A 13108-nucleotide genomic window follows, 5' to 3' on the forward strand; every position below is an offset into this window, starting at 1 on the left:
TGTATAATATATACATAGGCACACAGATGCAGATCTAGGCAGGTAGCTATCTAGATACATAATCTCTCAAAAAAGGCAGTAACAAAAATAACAAATTATGCTTGCATTGTGGCAGCAGAATAAGACAGTGTCAGAGTGAAGGGAAAATGGTTACAATCTATCCAGGTTTAAAAGACTATGATACTAGCTTAACTTTTACCACCTTGCTTGTAACCCCCAACTAACAGCCTTCTTGTAAGAGGGAAGACCCCCTCACACAGATGCTTTGAAGAGGGAGGACTCCCCTCACAGATGCCTTGTGTTCGAATCAGTCTGCACTATTCAGAACAACACCAGCTCTGCTGGTGGAGATTAGGGGTTCGCAGGGACATCTAAGCTTTCATTAAACTGGAAAGCAATCAAGTCTTTATGTGTACAAATTATACATTTAATAGTTCCACAAATTTGGCAAAGTTTGTGATGACATCTAGGATGCTTTCACCAAATCATAAGACGTAAATATGGAAGTCGTCATCAAGCTTGATGAAATAGAGGGCTTGGCCTCTACTTGGTAGATGACCATGCCAGTCCTTTTCAAGCCGTCTTCTTCGGCATATCCCACTTGCTTGCCTACCAGGCTGTCCACAACTTCTCCTGGCTCCTTTTCTGCTGGAGGCGAATCACTGGAATCAGGCAGGCATAATATAAAACTGAAGTTGCCTTCTTGTAATCATCCAGGAGCTGGTACATGTACAAGACAGGGTCTTTCTCATAGGTGATGTAAAACCATGTGTTCATAACAGGTGCCTGTGCTAGGACCATCCCCCTCTACTCATCTTTAGAGCCGTCCTCTGTCTCAAACATGTGTTCCACTGCTTTGCCAATTATCGTGTCCGCTAAGTGTGCATTGCTGATCCGAGATGTTGCAACTCTATCAGGGAGGACTTCCAGTGGAGAAACTCATCCTTATTAAGTTCTAGTCCATAAACACAGTCCCATCCATCATACTTTATAAGATACAGGGAAGGATTCACAGGCACCTGGTCCAGGACAGTCCTCTTCCACTGGGTAACAGGGCCATTGCCCTCTCTCCACCCATGCTGGATTCTGTAACCTACTATGTTCCGATGGGGTTGGGACACAGGTTTGCTTGGTCCCACACTAGTCCGATGTTCTTCGTCTTCACTGATTTTCATTTGTCATGACTTCATAGAGAGAAATGCACCAAAGAACTTCTCGTGGCTTCTGGAGGCTTCTGTGGACTCGGGCTCATTGGCAGAGCCTCGTGGTTTCTTCTGGATCAAACTGTCATTGCTGATTTGTAAATGGTATTTGAGAGTGGGTTGAGCAAGCACTGCTGATTTGCGTGAACTCAACTGCTGATATCCTGATAATGAAGACTGAAATCTTCCTAAAAACCTAACGGGGTCCATACCCTACTTTGCCCTATTAAACTTTCCTTCCTACTACCTCTGTTGGGTGGTGGGCTAGAAGGGAGGTAGAACACTTAAAAAAAAAACCCTTATTTAATGGGAGGTTTTTAAAAATCTAAGCCTACATGCATTGACTATGTATAGCTGAAGTTCTGGGTAGAGACATTTTTATGTCTCAGTCAGTTTTAGAGTTAGTCCCACGTAGAGGGATCAGCAAATTGTTACCCTTCTTGACTTTTTTCTTCCTATTGGCAGCCAAGATCTTCAGGGGGCCTTTCTCTATCCCATCTGATCCTTATTACTTTGAAAGAAATCCAAAGCCTTTTCTTTTTTCCTTTTCTTCTTTTCTGTTAACACAAATACAAAGCCTTCCTCTCAAAATAGCATGTCCTTGGTCCAGCAATCCAAAGTTATCAAAAGTATAGGCTAATTTGATTTAGCAGTCCCTTTTAATTTAGATGTGCTCTGTTTTAGCCTTTCTCATAGAGGATTTGTAGTATCAGGAAAACTACTGAACTTAAAAAAAAAACCACCTTCATTTTGATAATTAAAACAATTTAAAACAATTATCCTTTACTGAGATAGGGCTTCTCTGTGTAGCCAGACTAACTTGGATTTGCTCTGTAAAAGCAAATGGCCTCAGACTCATAAGAAACCTACCCGTCCTTGCCTTTGTCTCCCATGTATTGATATCAAAGGCTTAGATTTATCTATGTATCCTTGAAAACATAACGATTCCCATTCCTTTCTCTTTTCTTTGGAGATGAATATCACTGTGGATAAATATATTTATATCCCTTTGCTTTTGACATAAATTAAATAACTACCCTTCTTTATATTTAACTTCATTCAAATTCCCTTCTTTCACTGTATAAGCATGTTCTGAGGTCACCATGTATTTGCTGAGTTTTTATAGCTTGCACCATGTGGTGCTATGTACTAGGCCGAGGAATTCTCTCTAATTCTCCCATGGAAGGTTATAGAGACTGGTTGGTCATACCAGTGTGACACCCATTTTGAAGTTAGCTCTTATGAGCTGCCACAGCTCTCCTATGGAAACCTCACATTCCAAGGAGACAGGCTGGCTGCTCAGAGCAGCATGAAACTCTACCCCAAGTTAGCTCTCATGAGCACAGCTTTTCTTCCTCTGTTGGATAAAAGCAAAACAATTCTGCCCCATCCCCAACTCTGGATCCCCACATTGACTAACGGAATATACCTTTCCAAGGGCAAAAAAGAAAAATTTTTATTTGGCAATAGACTTGAAACTCTGGCCAGCCTTAGCTTACTGGAGACTCCCTGAGTGAACAACATAGAGCTGGGAATTGATGCAAAAAGCTAGAGGAATTTATTGTTCCAACATATTGGGGTCACCCTGTCCATGAAGAGAGAGAATGATCACGTGCAGCCCGTCCGGCAAGCCTTTATCTCAAAAGGGGTCAGGTTAAAATGGTAGGGGCTGCTCAGGGCCAAGGGGAGGGACACCAATCAGTTCAAGCCAGTCTCCAAGGTCAATTTAGTCAAGGTCTCTTGTAGGGTTCTGTTTATTTTCTCTACCTGCCCTGAGCTCTGGCGTTGGTATGCACAATGGAGCTTTCAATTAGTCTCCAATATTTCTGCCAATCCCTGACTTACCTTAAGATACAAAAGCAGGACCATTGTCCAATCCGATTACCTTGGGCCCACACTCTGAACCTCTGACAAATTTCTTCTAATATCTTCTTAGCTATCATAGTAGCTGTTTCCTGCTTGGTAGGGAAAACCTCAACCTATTCAGAGAAAGTGTCCTCAAACACTAGAAGGTATTTGTAACCATATTTTCCTGGCTTAACTTCTGTAAAATCGACCTCCCAATAAACTCCAGGCCCTTCTCCCCTAGGTCTTTTGCCTTGTTTACTCTTGGCTGCATAAGCATAAGCATTCACTTGCTGGCATAACTTACACACTGTTCTACTATCTCTCTGGTCCAGAACCTGAGGTCTGTCTCTTTCTCTCTCTATATATTTTAAGTGAAGCCATCTCTTAGTCCAATCCCATTTCTTGCAGGCCCATAACCGGGGTAGGCTTCTGCAGAGTCACTTCTTGAGCCACTTGATCTGTCTGGTTATTGTCCTAGGCCACTGAGTCTCTTCTCTTCTGATGTCCTGGGCAGTGAATAATACTCACAGTTGCCAACTTAACTAGGGCATCCAAGAGGTCCAAGATTTCCTATTTGTTTCCTCTGATGTGAGCAGTCCTCTCTCTTGGCATATAGTCCTGTGGACGTGGGCTGTGGCAAAGGCATACCTGCTATCCACATGGATGTTAATTTTCTTGATGGCTTCAAGTTCCAAGGCCTTGGTGAGGGTAAGCACATCCACTTTCTGTGTCAACATGCCAAGGGGTAGAGGTGCTGGCGGGTGGGGGGTAGAGGTTCTGCCCAGATGGCATTTGTGCCTTCACCACAGCAGTACCTTCTCGTCTCTGACCTTCATGGAGAAAACTGCTCCTGTCTGTAAACCAGGTCACCATGGCTTTCAGCAGGGGTCAGTCTGAGAGGTCTCTCCTTTTGGGCCAGCAGGAAGTGTATATGGGTCTCCATTTTGGGGAGTATGTCTCACCTCAGCAGAGTGTAGGAACAGTCTGGGGTGATCCTAAATGAATGAGAAACCTAGCCCATCCCTAGGTCCACTGTTCTTCGGGTAGTCCATGAATACATTTTGGTGCCAGTGGCTTCTAGGAACCCAAGACCTCTTCTTGGAAATGGGCCATTGGCTTGGAGGACCGAGTGTGTTGAGCCCCTGTGTCCACCAAGAATTGAGTGGGTTTCACCTCCACTCTCAGAGTTACCCTGGGTTCAGGGAGGGAGTTCTAACCCTGTCTCCCCTAATTACTGTCTTCACCTAGGGATAAGGCCTTTGCCTTTTGGGGGTGCTGTTCCCAAGGTTTGGGACTTCCTGCTCCCAGCTTCCTTTTGTTAGGGCACTCTTGAGCCCAGTGGCCTCTCTCCTTGCAGTAGGAGCACTGGTCCTTTTCAGGGGGGTTACGGTCTCTCTTCTCTGCTTTCCCTAACTACTGTAGCCCGGGACTCTCTGAAGATTCCTTCCCTGTCACTTTTCTTTCTTTCTCTTTCTCTGTTCCTTCTCTTTCTCTGTCTCCCTGTTACAGTAGACTTTGTCAGCAACCTGCACTAAATCCCTCAATGGCTTATCCTGTCATCCCTCTAGCCTCTGAAGCTTTTTCCTGATGTCTCTACTAGCCTGGTCTATAAAAGCCACAGTCACAGTAGCTTTGTGCTCCTTGCTGCTGGGGTCATAGGGTGTATATTGGCGAAGTGCCTCCATGAGCCACTAGATCTAGAAAGGCTGCGGGTGACTCATCTGGTCTCTGCTTAACCTCATACCTTGGTCAAATTTGTAGGTCATCATGCAGCCCCCTTGAGACCTGCCAGTGAAGTCTGGTGGTGGACTTTTAGGTGCCCCTTACCTTTTGCCATATTAAAGTCCCAGTCAGGTCTAATCAGGGAAAACCCACTGTCCACGTCAGACTGGTTAATCCACCAGGTGCCTCTGCCCATATGGCAGTAGCCAGAGAAACCAGGCTTCCTTTGGTCTTGCTGTTTCCAGAAGAAGCAGAGCCTTCCTGCCCCCACCCCCACCCCCACCCCCACCCTCACCCTCACCCCCGCGGTCTTGACATTAAGATAACATCTGCCCACCGCACTTGATTGCATCAGACTCCGTAGGCTCTCCAACGACAACGCTTGCAAGCAAAAGTTCAAACAGCCTTATAGACTCAGACTTTGACAAACAGCAAGACAAACAAGAACCACGGTAAAAGCTTGAGACCTCCGATTCACAGCGCCAGTGTGTTCCCACAAGGAGTTGGATTCCCGGCCCACGCACCAAATATAAGACTCTGGCGAGCCTTAGATTATCGGGGACACTCCGAGTGAACCATACAGAGCCAGGAATCAATGCAAAAAGCAAGAGGAATTTATTGTTCCAACATGTTGGGGTCGCCCTGCACATGGAAAGAGAGAGAAAGACCACGCTCAGGCTGTCCAGTGAGCCTATATAAAGGTCTCCAGGCAGCAGCCACTAGGCACAATGTGACTGACAGAACAGTGTGACTTTTAAGCTGATTGGGCTATAGGGAGTGAGATGGGTGGCCATGGAATGTGTCTCTGAGCTCCAGTGGTTGGTCTCTCCTCCCTGTGGTCTGAGGAATATGTAATTAGCCCCTCCCTTGGGGGGTGGTGCCTGTGTTCTTTCTGACCTTCCGCTTACGGGGCAGGAGGGGTCTGATGGAATTTTCTAAAGTTCCTGAGCTGACCTCTTCAAAGAAAAGCATTCTTTCCTATTTGAAATTATAGGCCGGGTGGTGGTGGCTCACACCTTTAATCCTAGCACTTGGGAGACAGAGGCAGGCGGATTTCTGAGTTCGAGGTCAGCCTGGTCTACAGAGTGAGTTCCAGGACAGCCATTCAGAGAAACTCTGTCTCGAAAAAAAAAAAAAAAAAAGAAATTATAACATAGAAAAACTACTCATATTCCTTTTTATATAAATTTAAGATGAGTATTTTTTAAATTGCTAAAGTCTCTCCTAATTATTATTAAGCAAAAACCTATATAAAACTTATATAAAAACCTATATAATCTATATACCCTATAAACCTATATAACTCATATAACCTATAAAACCTATATAAAACTACTCATATTCCTCTTTATATAAATTTAAGATTCATGAGTATTTTTTAATTGCTAAAGTCCCTCATTATTATTAAGCAAAAACCTATATAAAACTTTCAAAGAAAAAAATGTGTCATTTGAATCTTAGATTGTTATTTGTAAACAGGTGCATCCATCAGTAGAGAATCCCACCCTGACTTTATACTGTAGACCAGGCTGGTCCAGAGTTCACAGAGATTTGCCTTTCCTTACTTTCCTGCTGATTGCTGTTGGAGAGATGAGGCACTGTGTTATGCCTGGGCATGACCCTGTGCCTTTGTTTATGGGGAGGTGTCTCAGCATTCTGCTTGCTTGCAGCAGCCAACCTAGGCTGCATTTTGGCAAGCCACAAACGCAGAGCATGAATTCCCATAGAACATAATTGGGCCAACCTGCCATGCCAAGTTTGAAGGAACCTGAAGGGGCTTATTCTGCAGCTGTGATCTCCAGGAAGTCTCTATCCACTGTGGTATTGGCTGCATTTAGCCTGTGTGTAAACAGATGTCCTGCCTGTGGGAGAAGCCCCAACTTTAGTGTTTTGCTTTTAAGTTGAGTAGGGGCTTCTTTCAAAAGCCTTCTTCCATACTATCTCTCTGTAGGTTCTTGCTCTTGGCTGGGAATTTACTTCCCTGCCATTCATCTTGTGCTGTTTTGGGAAGCTTTGGTCTGTTTTTGTATTTTAGAGACCAGAATTATTCTTCTGTTAGCCCGACTTTTCCACAGGCCTTTCTGGATGTAAGCTTGGGTTTTAACTGACGTAAGTTAGGGACTGTTTTGTTGTAGTTAAAGCTGGTTCTTCCTCCCAGCCCCATGCTCCCAGAAATAAGACTCAGACTCAAAATATATTTATAAATAACTTGGCCATATACCTAGGTTCTATTCTGATTAGATCATAACCAAAATAACCCAATTATTTTAACCTACATTCTGCCACATGGCTGGTTACCTGTGCCTGGTACCACGAGCCTGTCTCGCCAGTTCTCTTCAGTGACTCTCACCTTCTCTCTTCCAGAATTCTTTCTCCTCCAAGATGTCCCACCTCTATTTCATGCCTAAGCTGCAGGCCATAGGCTTTTTAATTGACAGGTGATGAATCCATACAACACTCAAGATATTCTCTCTATAATGTATGGTTTACCTACACGTATGTATATGTACAACATGCATGCTTGATATACTTGGAGACACACAAAGGGAATCAGATCCCCTGGAATTAACATTATAGATGGGTGTGAGCTTCTATGTGGATGCTATAAATAAAACTTGGATCCTCTGGAAGAGCAGCCAGTGCTCTTAACCACTGAGCCATGTCTCCAGCCTCAAGATATGGTTGGGAGTCACAAGCAGGCCTTAGTAATGGCTCAGCCCTGTATTCCTATATTGTTAATGACAAATTTGAGTATTAGATTTCCATTATTATCTCAATGATTAAATAAATATAATGTTTGCAAAAATGATTAAGGGTTCTATGTACATTGTACCAATGTGAAGGAGAAAAATATCTGACATCAAAGGAGAATGTCTAATGTTTGCTAAAACGTAACCACAAATTAGTCTAGATAGTTACTGTAAAGATGCTTTTAAGAAGGTTAGGAAAAATATTGTACCTCCTCAAGGAAGAAGAAAGGGCACTGGATCCACACTTATTACATAGTTCTGCCATTCCACCCTAGGACACGCTTCCAGGGTGCTCTCTGCCTTAGAGAAGAAGGCCCTTCAACAATGGCTCTTCAGCCGACTGACCTGATGAATTGGGGAATCAGATGGTCAGAGATCCCCAAGAATAACTCTACATGAATTTGGCTTTAGCTGAATAAGTTACTGTTCTCTGGCCCTGGTGGATCCATATGGATCAATACTTGTCCAATCACAAACAAATCTACTAGAGAAATGTGATTAAGAATGTTATTTATACAGACGGAAATTCCACCTTTCCTCATATTTAAGGATCTTGATACAATGGGTTATTTTCAACATAACGATAGTAGAAAATACACAAAAGTAGACCCAGGTGTTTTAAGAACAAACATTGTTCCAAAGCGTGGTGGCACAAGTCTATAATTCCAGCATTCAGGCAGCTGAGGCAGGAGGATCACACAAACCTAAGGCCAGCCTGGGCCTGTCTCAAAAAGCAAGCAAGCAAGCAAGCAAGCAAGCAAGCAAGCAAACAAATGAAATTCTGGGTTTCAGATAAGTCACACACAATACCTTAGTTAGGAAGGAAATGATCAGAAATTAGCAAGACAAGACTCAGCAGCTGTGGCGAGGTTCAGTCTGAATGACCCTAGGAAAGGTCTCTTGTGTGCACCTCAGTTTCCCATCCGGCACACAGAGACATCTGCCTCACTGGTTATTATGAGAAATCAAATAATGTAGCTGGCTAGTGAGATAGGTGGTTGGAAGCACCTGACAGTCATAAGAACTGGATGGTAGATTACTATCAATGTAACACAATATAACTCGTCAAATATTGACTGAGACCTTAGTATTTGCCGAAGATTGTATCCCTGGTGCTGGAATTGAAGTGTGTGTGTGGGGGACACTGAGTAAGATGGTAGGTTAATGACCTAGACAAGGCAACTGGAATGAAGGCAATTTGTGGCTCTACCACAGGGATTTTATTGGATCATAAACACACTCATAGCAGGCTCCCTCACCTTCAACCTTTAGTGCCTTGGTTCTTCTCATTTCCTCCTCCCATCCAGACTCTTAAGTATTCATTTATGTTTCTAAAACTCATGACACATAATGGTGTCTCAAGGAACTCTGTGACTTATGTACGAGGAAACTCTATTAGGCAAGAAAAAGCTGCCAATCAAAATTTCCAAAGTATCATGAGAAATATAACAGCGGTCTATAGACTGCTTGGCTGGAGGGAGGACGAACTGTAGACAGGGAATTAGGTCATGGAAAGCTTAAAGAAACCACTGGAAAACCAGACTCCAAAGGAAGATTACTGATGTCTGGTCACCCAGAAGGGGGGAGTGGATGGCGGCTGACAACCTGGTGATCTTTTTTTTACTATTCTAGGGAGCCAGCTTTTCTGAATCCCCCTTAATCCCCAGCTTTGCCTCAGCGAATAGAACCCTTCCTTCTGAAAGAGGTCCCATGTACTTCACATCATCTACCAATAGACTATCCTTAAGCCTAGTATACATCTTTCCTCCTTAGCCCCTTGCCAGGAGCACTGGTCAGCAGTCAACAGACCCATTCCTATCGTAAAGGTCACAGGCGCTTTCCTACTTTGCTAGGGAGTTCCTATGTCACTATGCCTAAAGCTTTGTTCTAAATGTCACCCGGAAGCCTTTCTCCAACATTCTACTGTTTTTAAAAAGTAAGATAAAAATCAACCCTGGGGCCAAACTCTTCCATTTTTAACCCATCACTTTCAAAGGTGGTGCTGACTTCAAGTTTCACTCTTTTCCTTGCATGGATCTTTTCCCTGCCCTTCTTGAGGCTTGCTGGGTCCCAACAGTTCCTGACGGGGCTGATGCATACAGAAAGTTAAAAGTCAGCTGTGTCTGGTGGCCTAGGCTGATATTTCCAGCACTCAGGAAGGACTGCAAGTTCAAAGCCTGCCTGGGTTACAGTGAATTCAAGGACAGCCTGGGCACCTTAGCAAGGACCTCTCTCAAAATAACTCAATAGGTCTGGGGATGTGGTTCAATAGCAGTATTTGTTTGCTGTGTGTGAGTCCTGAGGTCATTCATAATTCCCCATCCCCTTAGAAGACACAAAACAAAGAAGAGGCACTTCAGCCCCGGGAAGTAGCACATGGCAGACACAGAGCAGATCTCCATACTAAGAGGCTCTCTTTAGCCTTCCTGGATCTTCTCCAAGCTCTCATTTCATCTTTTATTATTATTATTATTATTATTAATATTTTGGTTTTTCAAGACAGGGTTTCTCTGTATAGCCCTGGCTGTCCTGGAACTCACTTTGTAGACCAGGCTGGCCTTGAACTCAGAAATCCGCCTGCCTCTGCCTCCCGAGTGCTGGGATCAAAGGCGTGCTCCACCATGCCCAGCCTCATTTCATCTTTATCTCAGAAAATAAGAGTGTCTTTGGATTAACTGTAAGGTCCCCCTGTCTATCCCCACCGACCTCCACCTCTCCATCACCCCAAACCCCTGCCTCTGGATAGGTCTGGCTAGGGCAGAAAGAAAAGGGTAATTTTGGAAAATCAAGTACTATTTTTAGGGATCTGCTCAAAATCCCCCCCCAAGTCATTCATAAGATTTTGAACTTTATTTATTTACCCAAGTCACCAGTACTTAGGGCATCTGGTAGCCCAGACCATGGTGATATCAAGGACAGTCCAGCAGAGGGAGACAGAGGCTAAATAAGGTGCTGACCCAGGACTTAGGATCTACGATTTTTGAATTAAAGTGAATGCAACCACTTTACTCCAACCTTTTAGTCCAGTGTCGAATCCAAGCAGTAGGGATATGTTAAACGTAGGCCGACTAATGCGTTTTCAATTTCGCAAAACGTTCTGCACATAACCCCATCCTAAACGGACATGTCAAGTTTAGTCTGTGCTTGGAAACAGGTATGCATCCTGAAAAATAGAAGCCAGTGGAACGTATGAGTCAGGTGCCCAGTGGGAGGATCGGATTTACTTAGTCGCTAAATTCAACTTCACGTTTCTTCATCCTTCCTCATCTTCTCTGAGAGGCCACACTTTGAACTACCAAATTCTCTTTCGCATGGTGACAGGATGTCCTTTACTCATCTGCTGCCTCCTGTAAATGGCGCTCCAGCGAAGGGACAGCCAATGTAAGTCCCAGAGCCAGTTCCTGCGACACCTATACAGCCAGCAGCTGGAGATTTAGTGGGAAGGGACGGCTGAAAGGCGGGCTCGGTCTGTTACCTCTTCGGATTGGCCTCTTGGCACCTGGGCGTGACTCCCGCTAAGGTATAAGTTTGGAGCGCCACTGTCACAGCTGCAGTGCTGAAGGTGGAGCCCTAGCTGTCAACTACACGTCACCTGCTTCGTTCCTGCGACTAGTCGGACCCAACGAGACTGAAGAAGAAAAGGTCTGATTTCTATATATTCATGTATATAGTTTGTTACTATGAGGATGCTCCAAAGGTTGATTCGTGCTGACCCGGAGCCCTAGAATTGTGGGTGCTTTCAGAGGGTCAAAGAAGGGATCCACTGGACTTCAGGAGCCCAAATTCAACAGTTTTTCCTCTGTGTTGCAGACGCTCGTGTATCCGCCACGCTCGGGCATAAGCTAGAAGGATGAGGTTTCTCGGTCGACTTCGCTCCTCCACTCCTGAGCCTGCCTTCTCCAACGTGCTCACCCCGGGCCGCATCCCAGAGTTCTGCATCCCCCCGCGGCTGCAGGTCCCCGGCGCTCTCGAATCACCGCTTCCCGCTGCCGCACTGCCTTGGCGCTGCGCGGCCGAACCGGACCTGTGGCCGCGCATCCCTGACGACCGCGAGGACAGTGACGAAGACTGCGCTGGCCGCACCGACTGGGACCCACGCTCCCAGGCTGCGCTCTCGCTGCCGCACCTGCCCCGCGCGCGCACCGCTTACGGCTTCTGCGCGCTGCTCGAGAGCCCGCACACGCGCCGGAAGGAGTCGCTCTTCCTCGGCCACCCCGGCACCCCTCGGCTGGGACTTGGCCACCGTGCGCACACCTACGCGTGCCCGCGCCGAGCATCGGACTCTGAGCTCGCCGCCCCGCGCGACCTGGACAAAACCCCACCAGCCGCTCCAGTGCCCCGTGTGCGCCGCCTCCTCCGCGCCCCCGATGGTCTGTTGAGCCGCGCGCTGCGGTCCCCCCGCGGCCGGGCCAGCGCGCGTCCCGCGCCCCGCGGCGACGAGAACGAGCGCACCGCCTCCTGCGCGCCCCCGGTCCCCAGCAGCCCGGATCCCGAGCGCCTGCAAGCCGAGGCCAGCGTGGCTCTGGGCCGCGGGGGTTGCACGCTGCGCCTGGCGGCCGAGTACTGTCCGCGCAGCGCCTGCCTCCGCCTCCGCCTGCTGCGCGTTGAGGGCCCGGCCGCCGCGCTGGAGCCCCGCGCCCTGGGCTGCCGCCTCAGCCTGGTGCTGAGGCCGTCGGGCCAGCAGCGCGCCAGTGTGGTCCGCCGCAGCCGCAAGGCCGCCCTGGACCAGGACTGCTGCTTCGACCGGCTCCCGGAGGAGCAGCTGCGCCGCCTGGCCGTGCGCATCAAGGCGGAGAGCAAGGGCCGCGGGCTGGAGCGCGGACGACCGCTGGGCCAGGGCGAGCTGCTGCTGGGCTCTCTGCTACTGCTATGAGCGCGGCTTCCCTGATGCTCTGGACAGTTAAGGTCGAGTGACCTTGAGATGCACAGAGACTCTTGGCCCTCAGATACTCAAGGCCTCTTGGACTCTGACAGTGGCTTATCCCTGGGACACACACACAGCCTTTTGGCTCTGGTGCACTTTCCCTTTTGTACAAAATAAAAGTTATTTATTTTTCTGTTGCGGCCCGCCCGCGGTCCACAACACGAACGGTTCAACTGAGAATGGCAGTTCCCTGCAAAGAGAGGTAACTAGATAGGGCGGAAGAAAAGAATGAAGCCAGGACAACAAGTTCTGATCGAGGCTCAATTTAATATTTCCAAACACTCAGTTTATAAAGGAAGGGGGAGGGAACCCAATTTCCCGCCAAGTAACTCAGGGTCCAGTAGCAGGACGAACACGTGTGTGCCTTCAGGCAGCAAGGTCAGGTTCCAGCAGTGGGCGTGGCAGGACGAATGAGCCGGTAGCTCCACCCTAGAGCAGGCAGGTTCCAGGCTGGGGGAAGGGAGGCCACATTTCCCCCCATTAGATAACAAAAATAAAAATAAGAAAGGGGTGGCCTGTGGCAGAAAAATTATCTATGTTCAATAGTTCTGCCTAAGTTCCTAGGGCTAAAGAAAAAAAACTATTTCCGTGGGATTCCCTAACTATTCTAATGGTAAACTGTATCTGGCTGAGACTGTCTTAAAAGCACTGACTGAATACCA

At 46.9% G+C, this 13108-nt stretch overlaps 1 protein-coding gene and 1 pseudogene across 1 annotated transcript; one reads left to right on the forward strand and one right to left on the reverse strand.

Moving 5' to 3' along the window:
• Positions 1–466: 466 nt before the first annotated feature.
• Positions 467–1175, reverse strand: LOC110302360 (spindlin-1 pseudogene; annotated as a pseudogene).
• Positions 1176–11072: 9897 nt separating this feature from the next.
• On the forward strand, positions 11073–12610 carry LOC110302361 (C2 calcium-dependent domain-containing protein 4A). Its single transcript, XM_021173197.3, has 2 exons — positions 11073–11164; positions 11333–12610. The coding sequence occupies exon 2, from the start codon at positions 11373–11375 to the stop codon at positions 12393–12395; it is 1023 nt and encodes a 340-aa protein (XP_021028856.2). The 5' UTR covers positions 11073–11164; positions 11333–11372; the 3' UTR covers positions 12396–12610.
• The last annotated feature ends 498 nt before the right edge of the window (positions 12611–13108 follow it).

Source organism: Mus caroli, unplaced genomic scaffold (assembly GCF_978045245.1).
Source record: "Mus caroli unplaced genomic scaffold, Mus_caroli_1 scaffold_11, whole genome shotgun sequence".
Classification (NCBI taxonomy): domain Eukaryota; kingdom Metazoa; phylum Chordata; class Mammalia; order Rodentia; family Muridae; genus Mus; species Mus caroli.

What these genes read in the sequence shown, in the direction of transcription:
- LOC110302361 (XM_021173197.3), top strand. Translation starts at nt 11,373, where the DNA reads ATGAGGTTTCTCGGTCGACTTCGCTCCTCCACTCCTGAGCCTGCCTTC.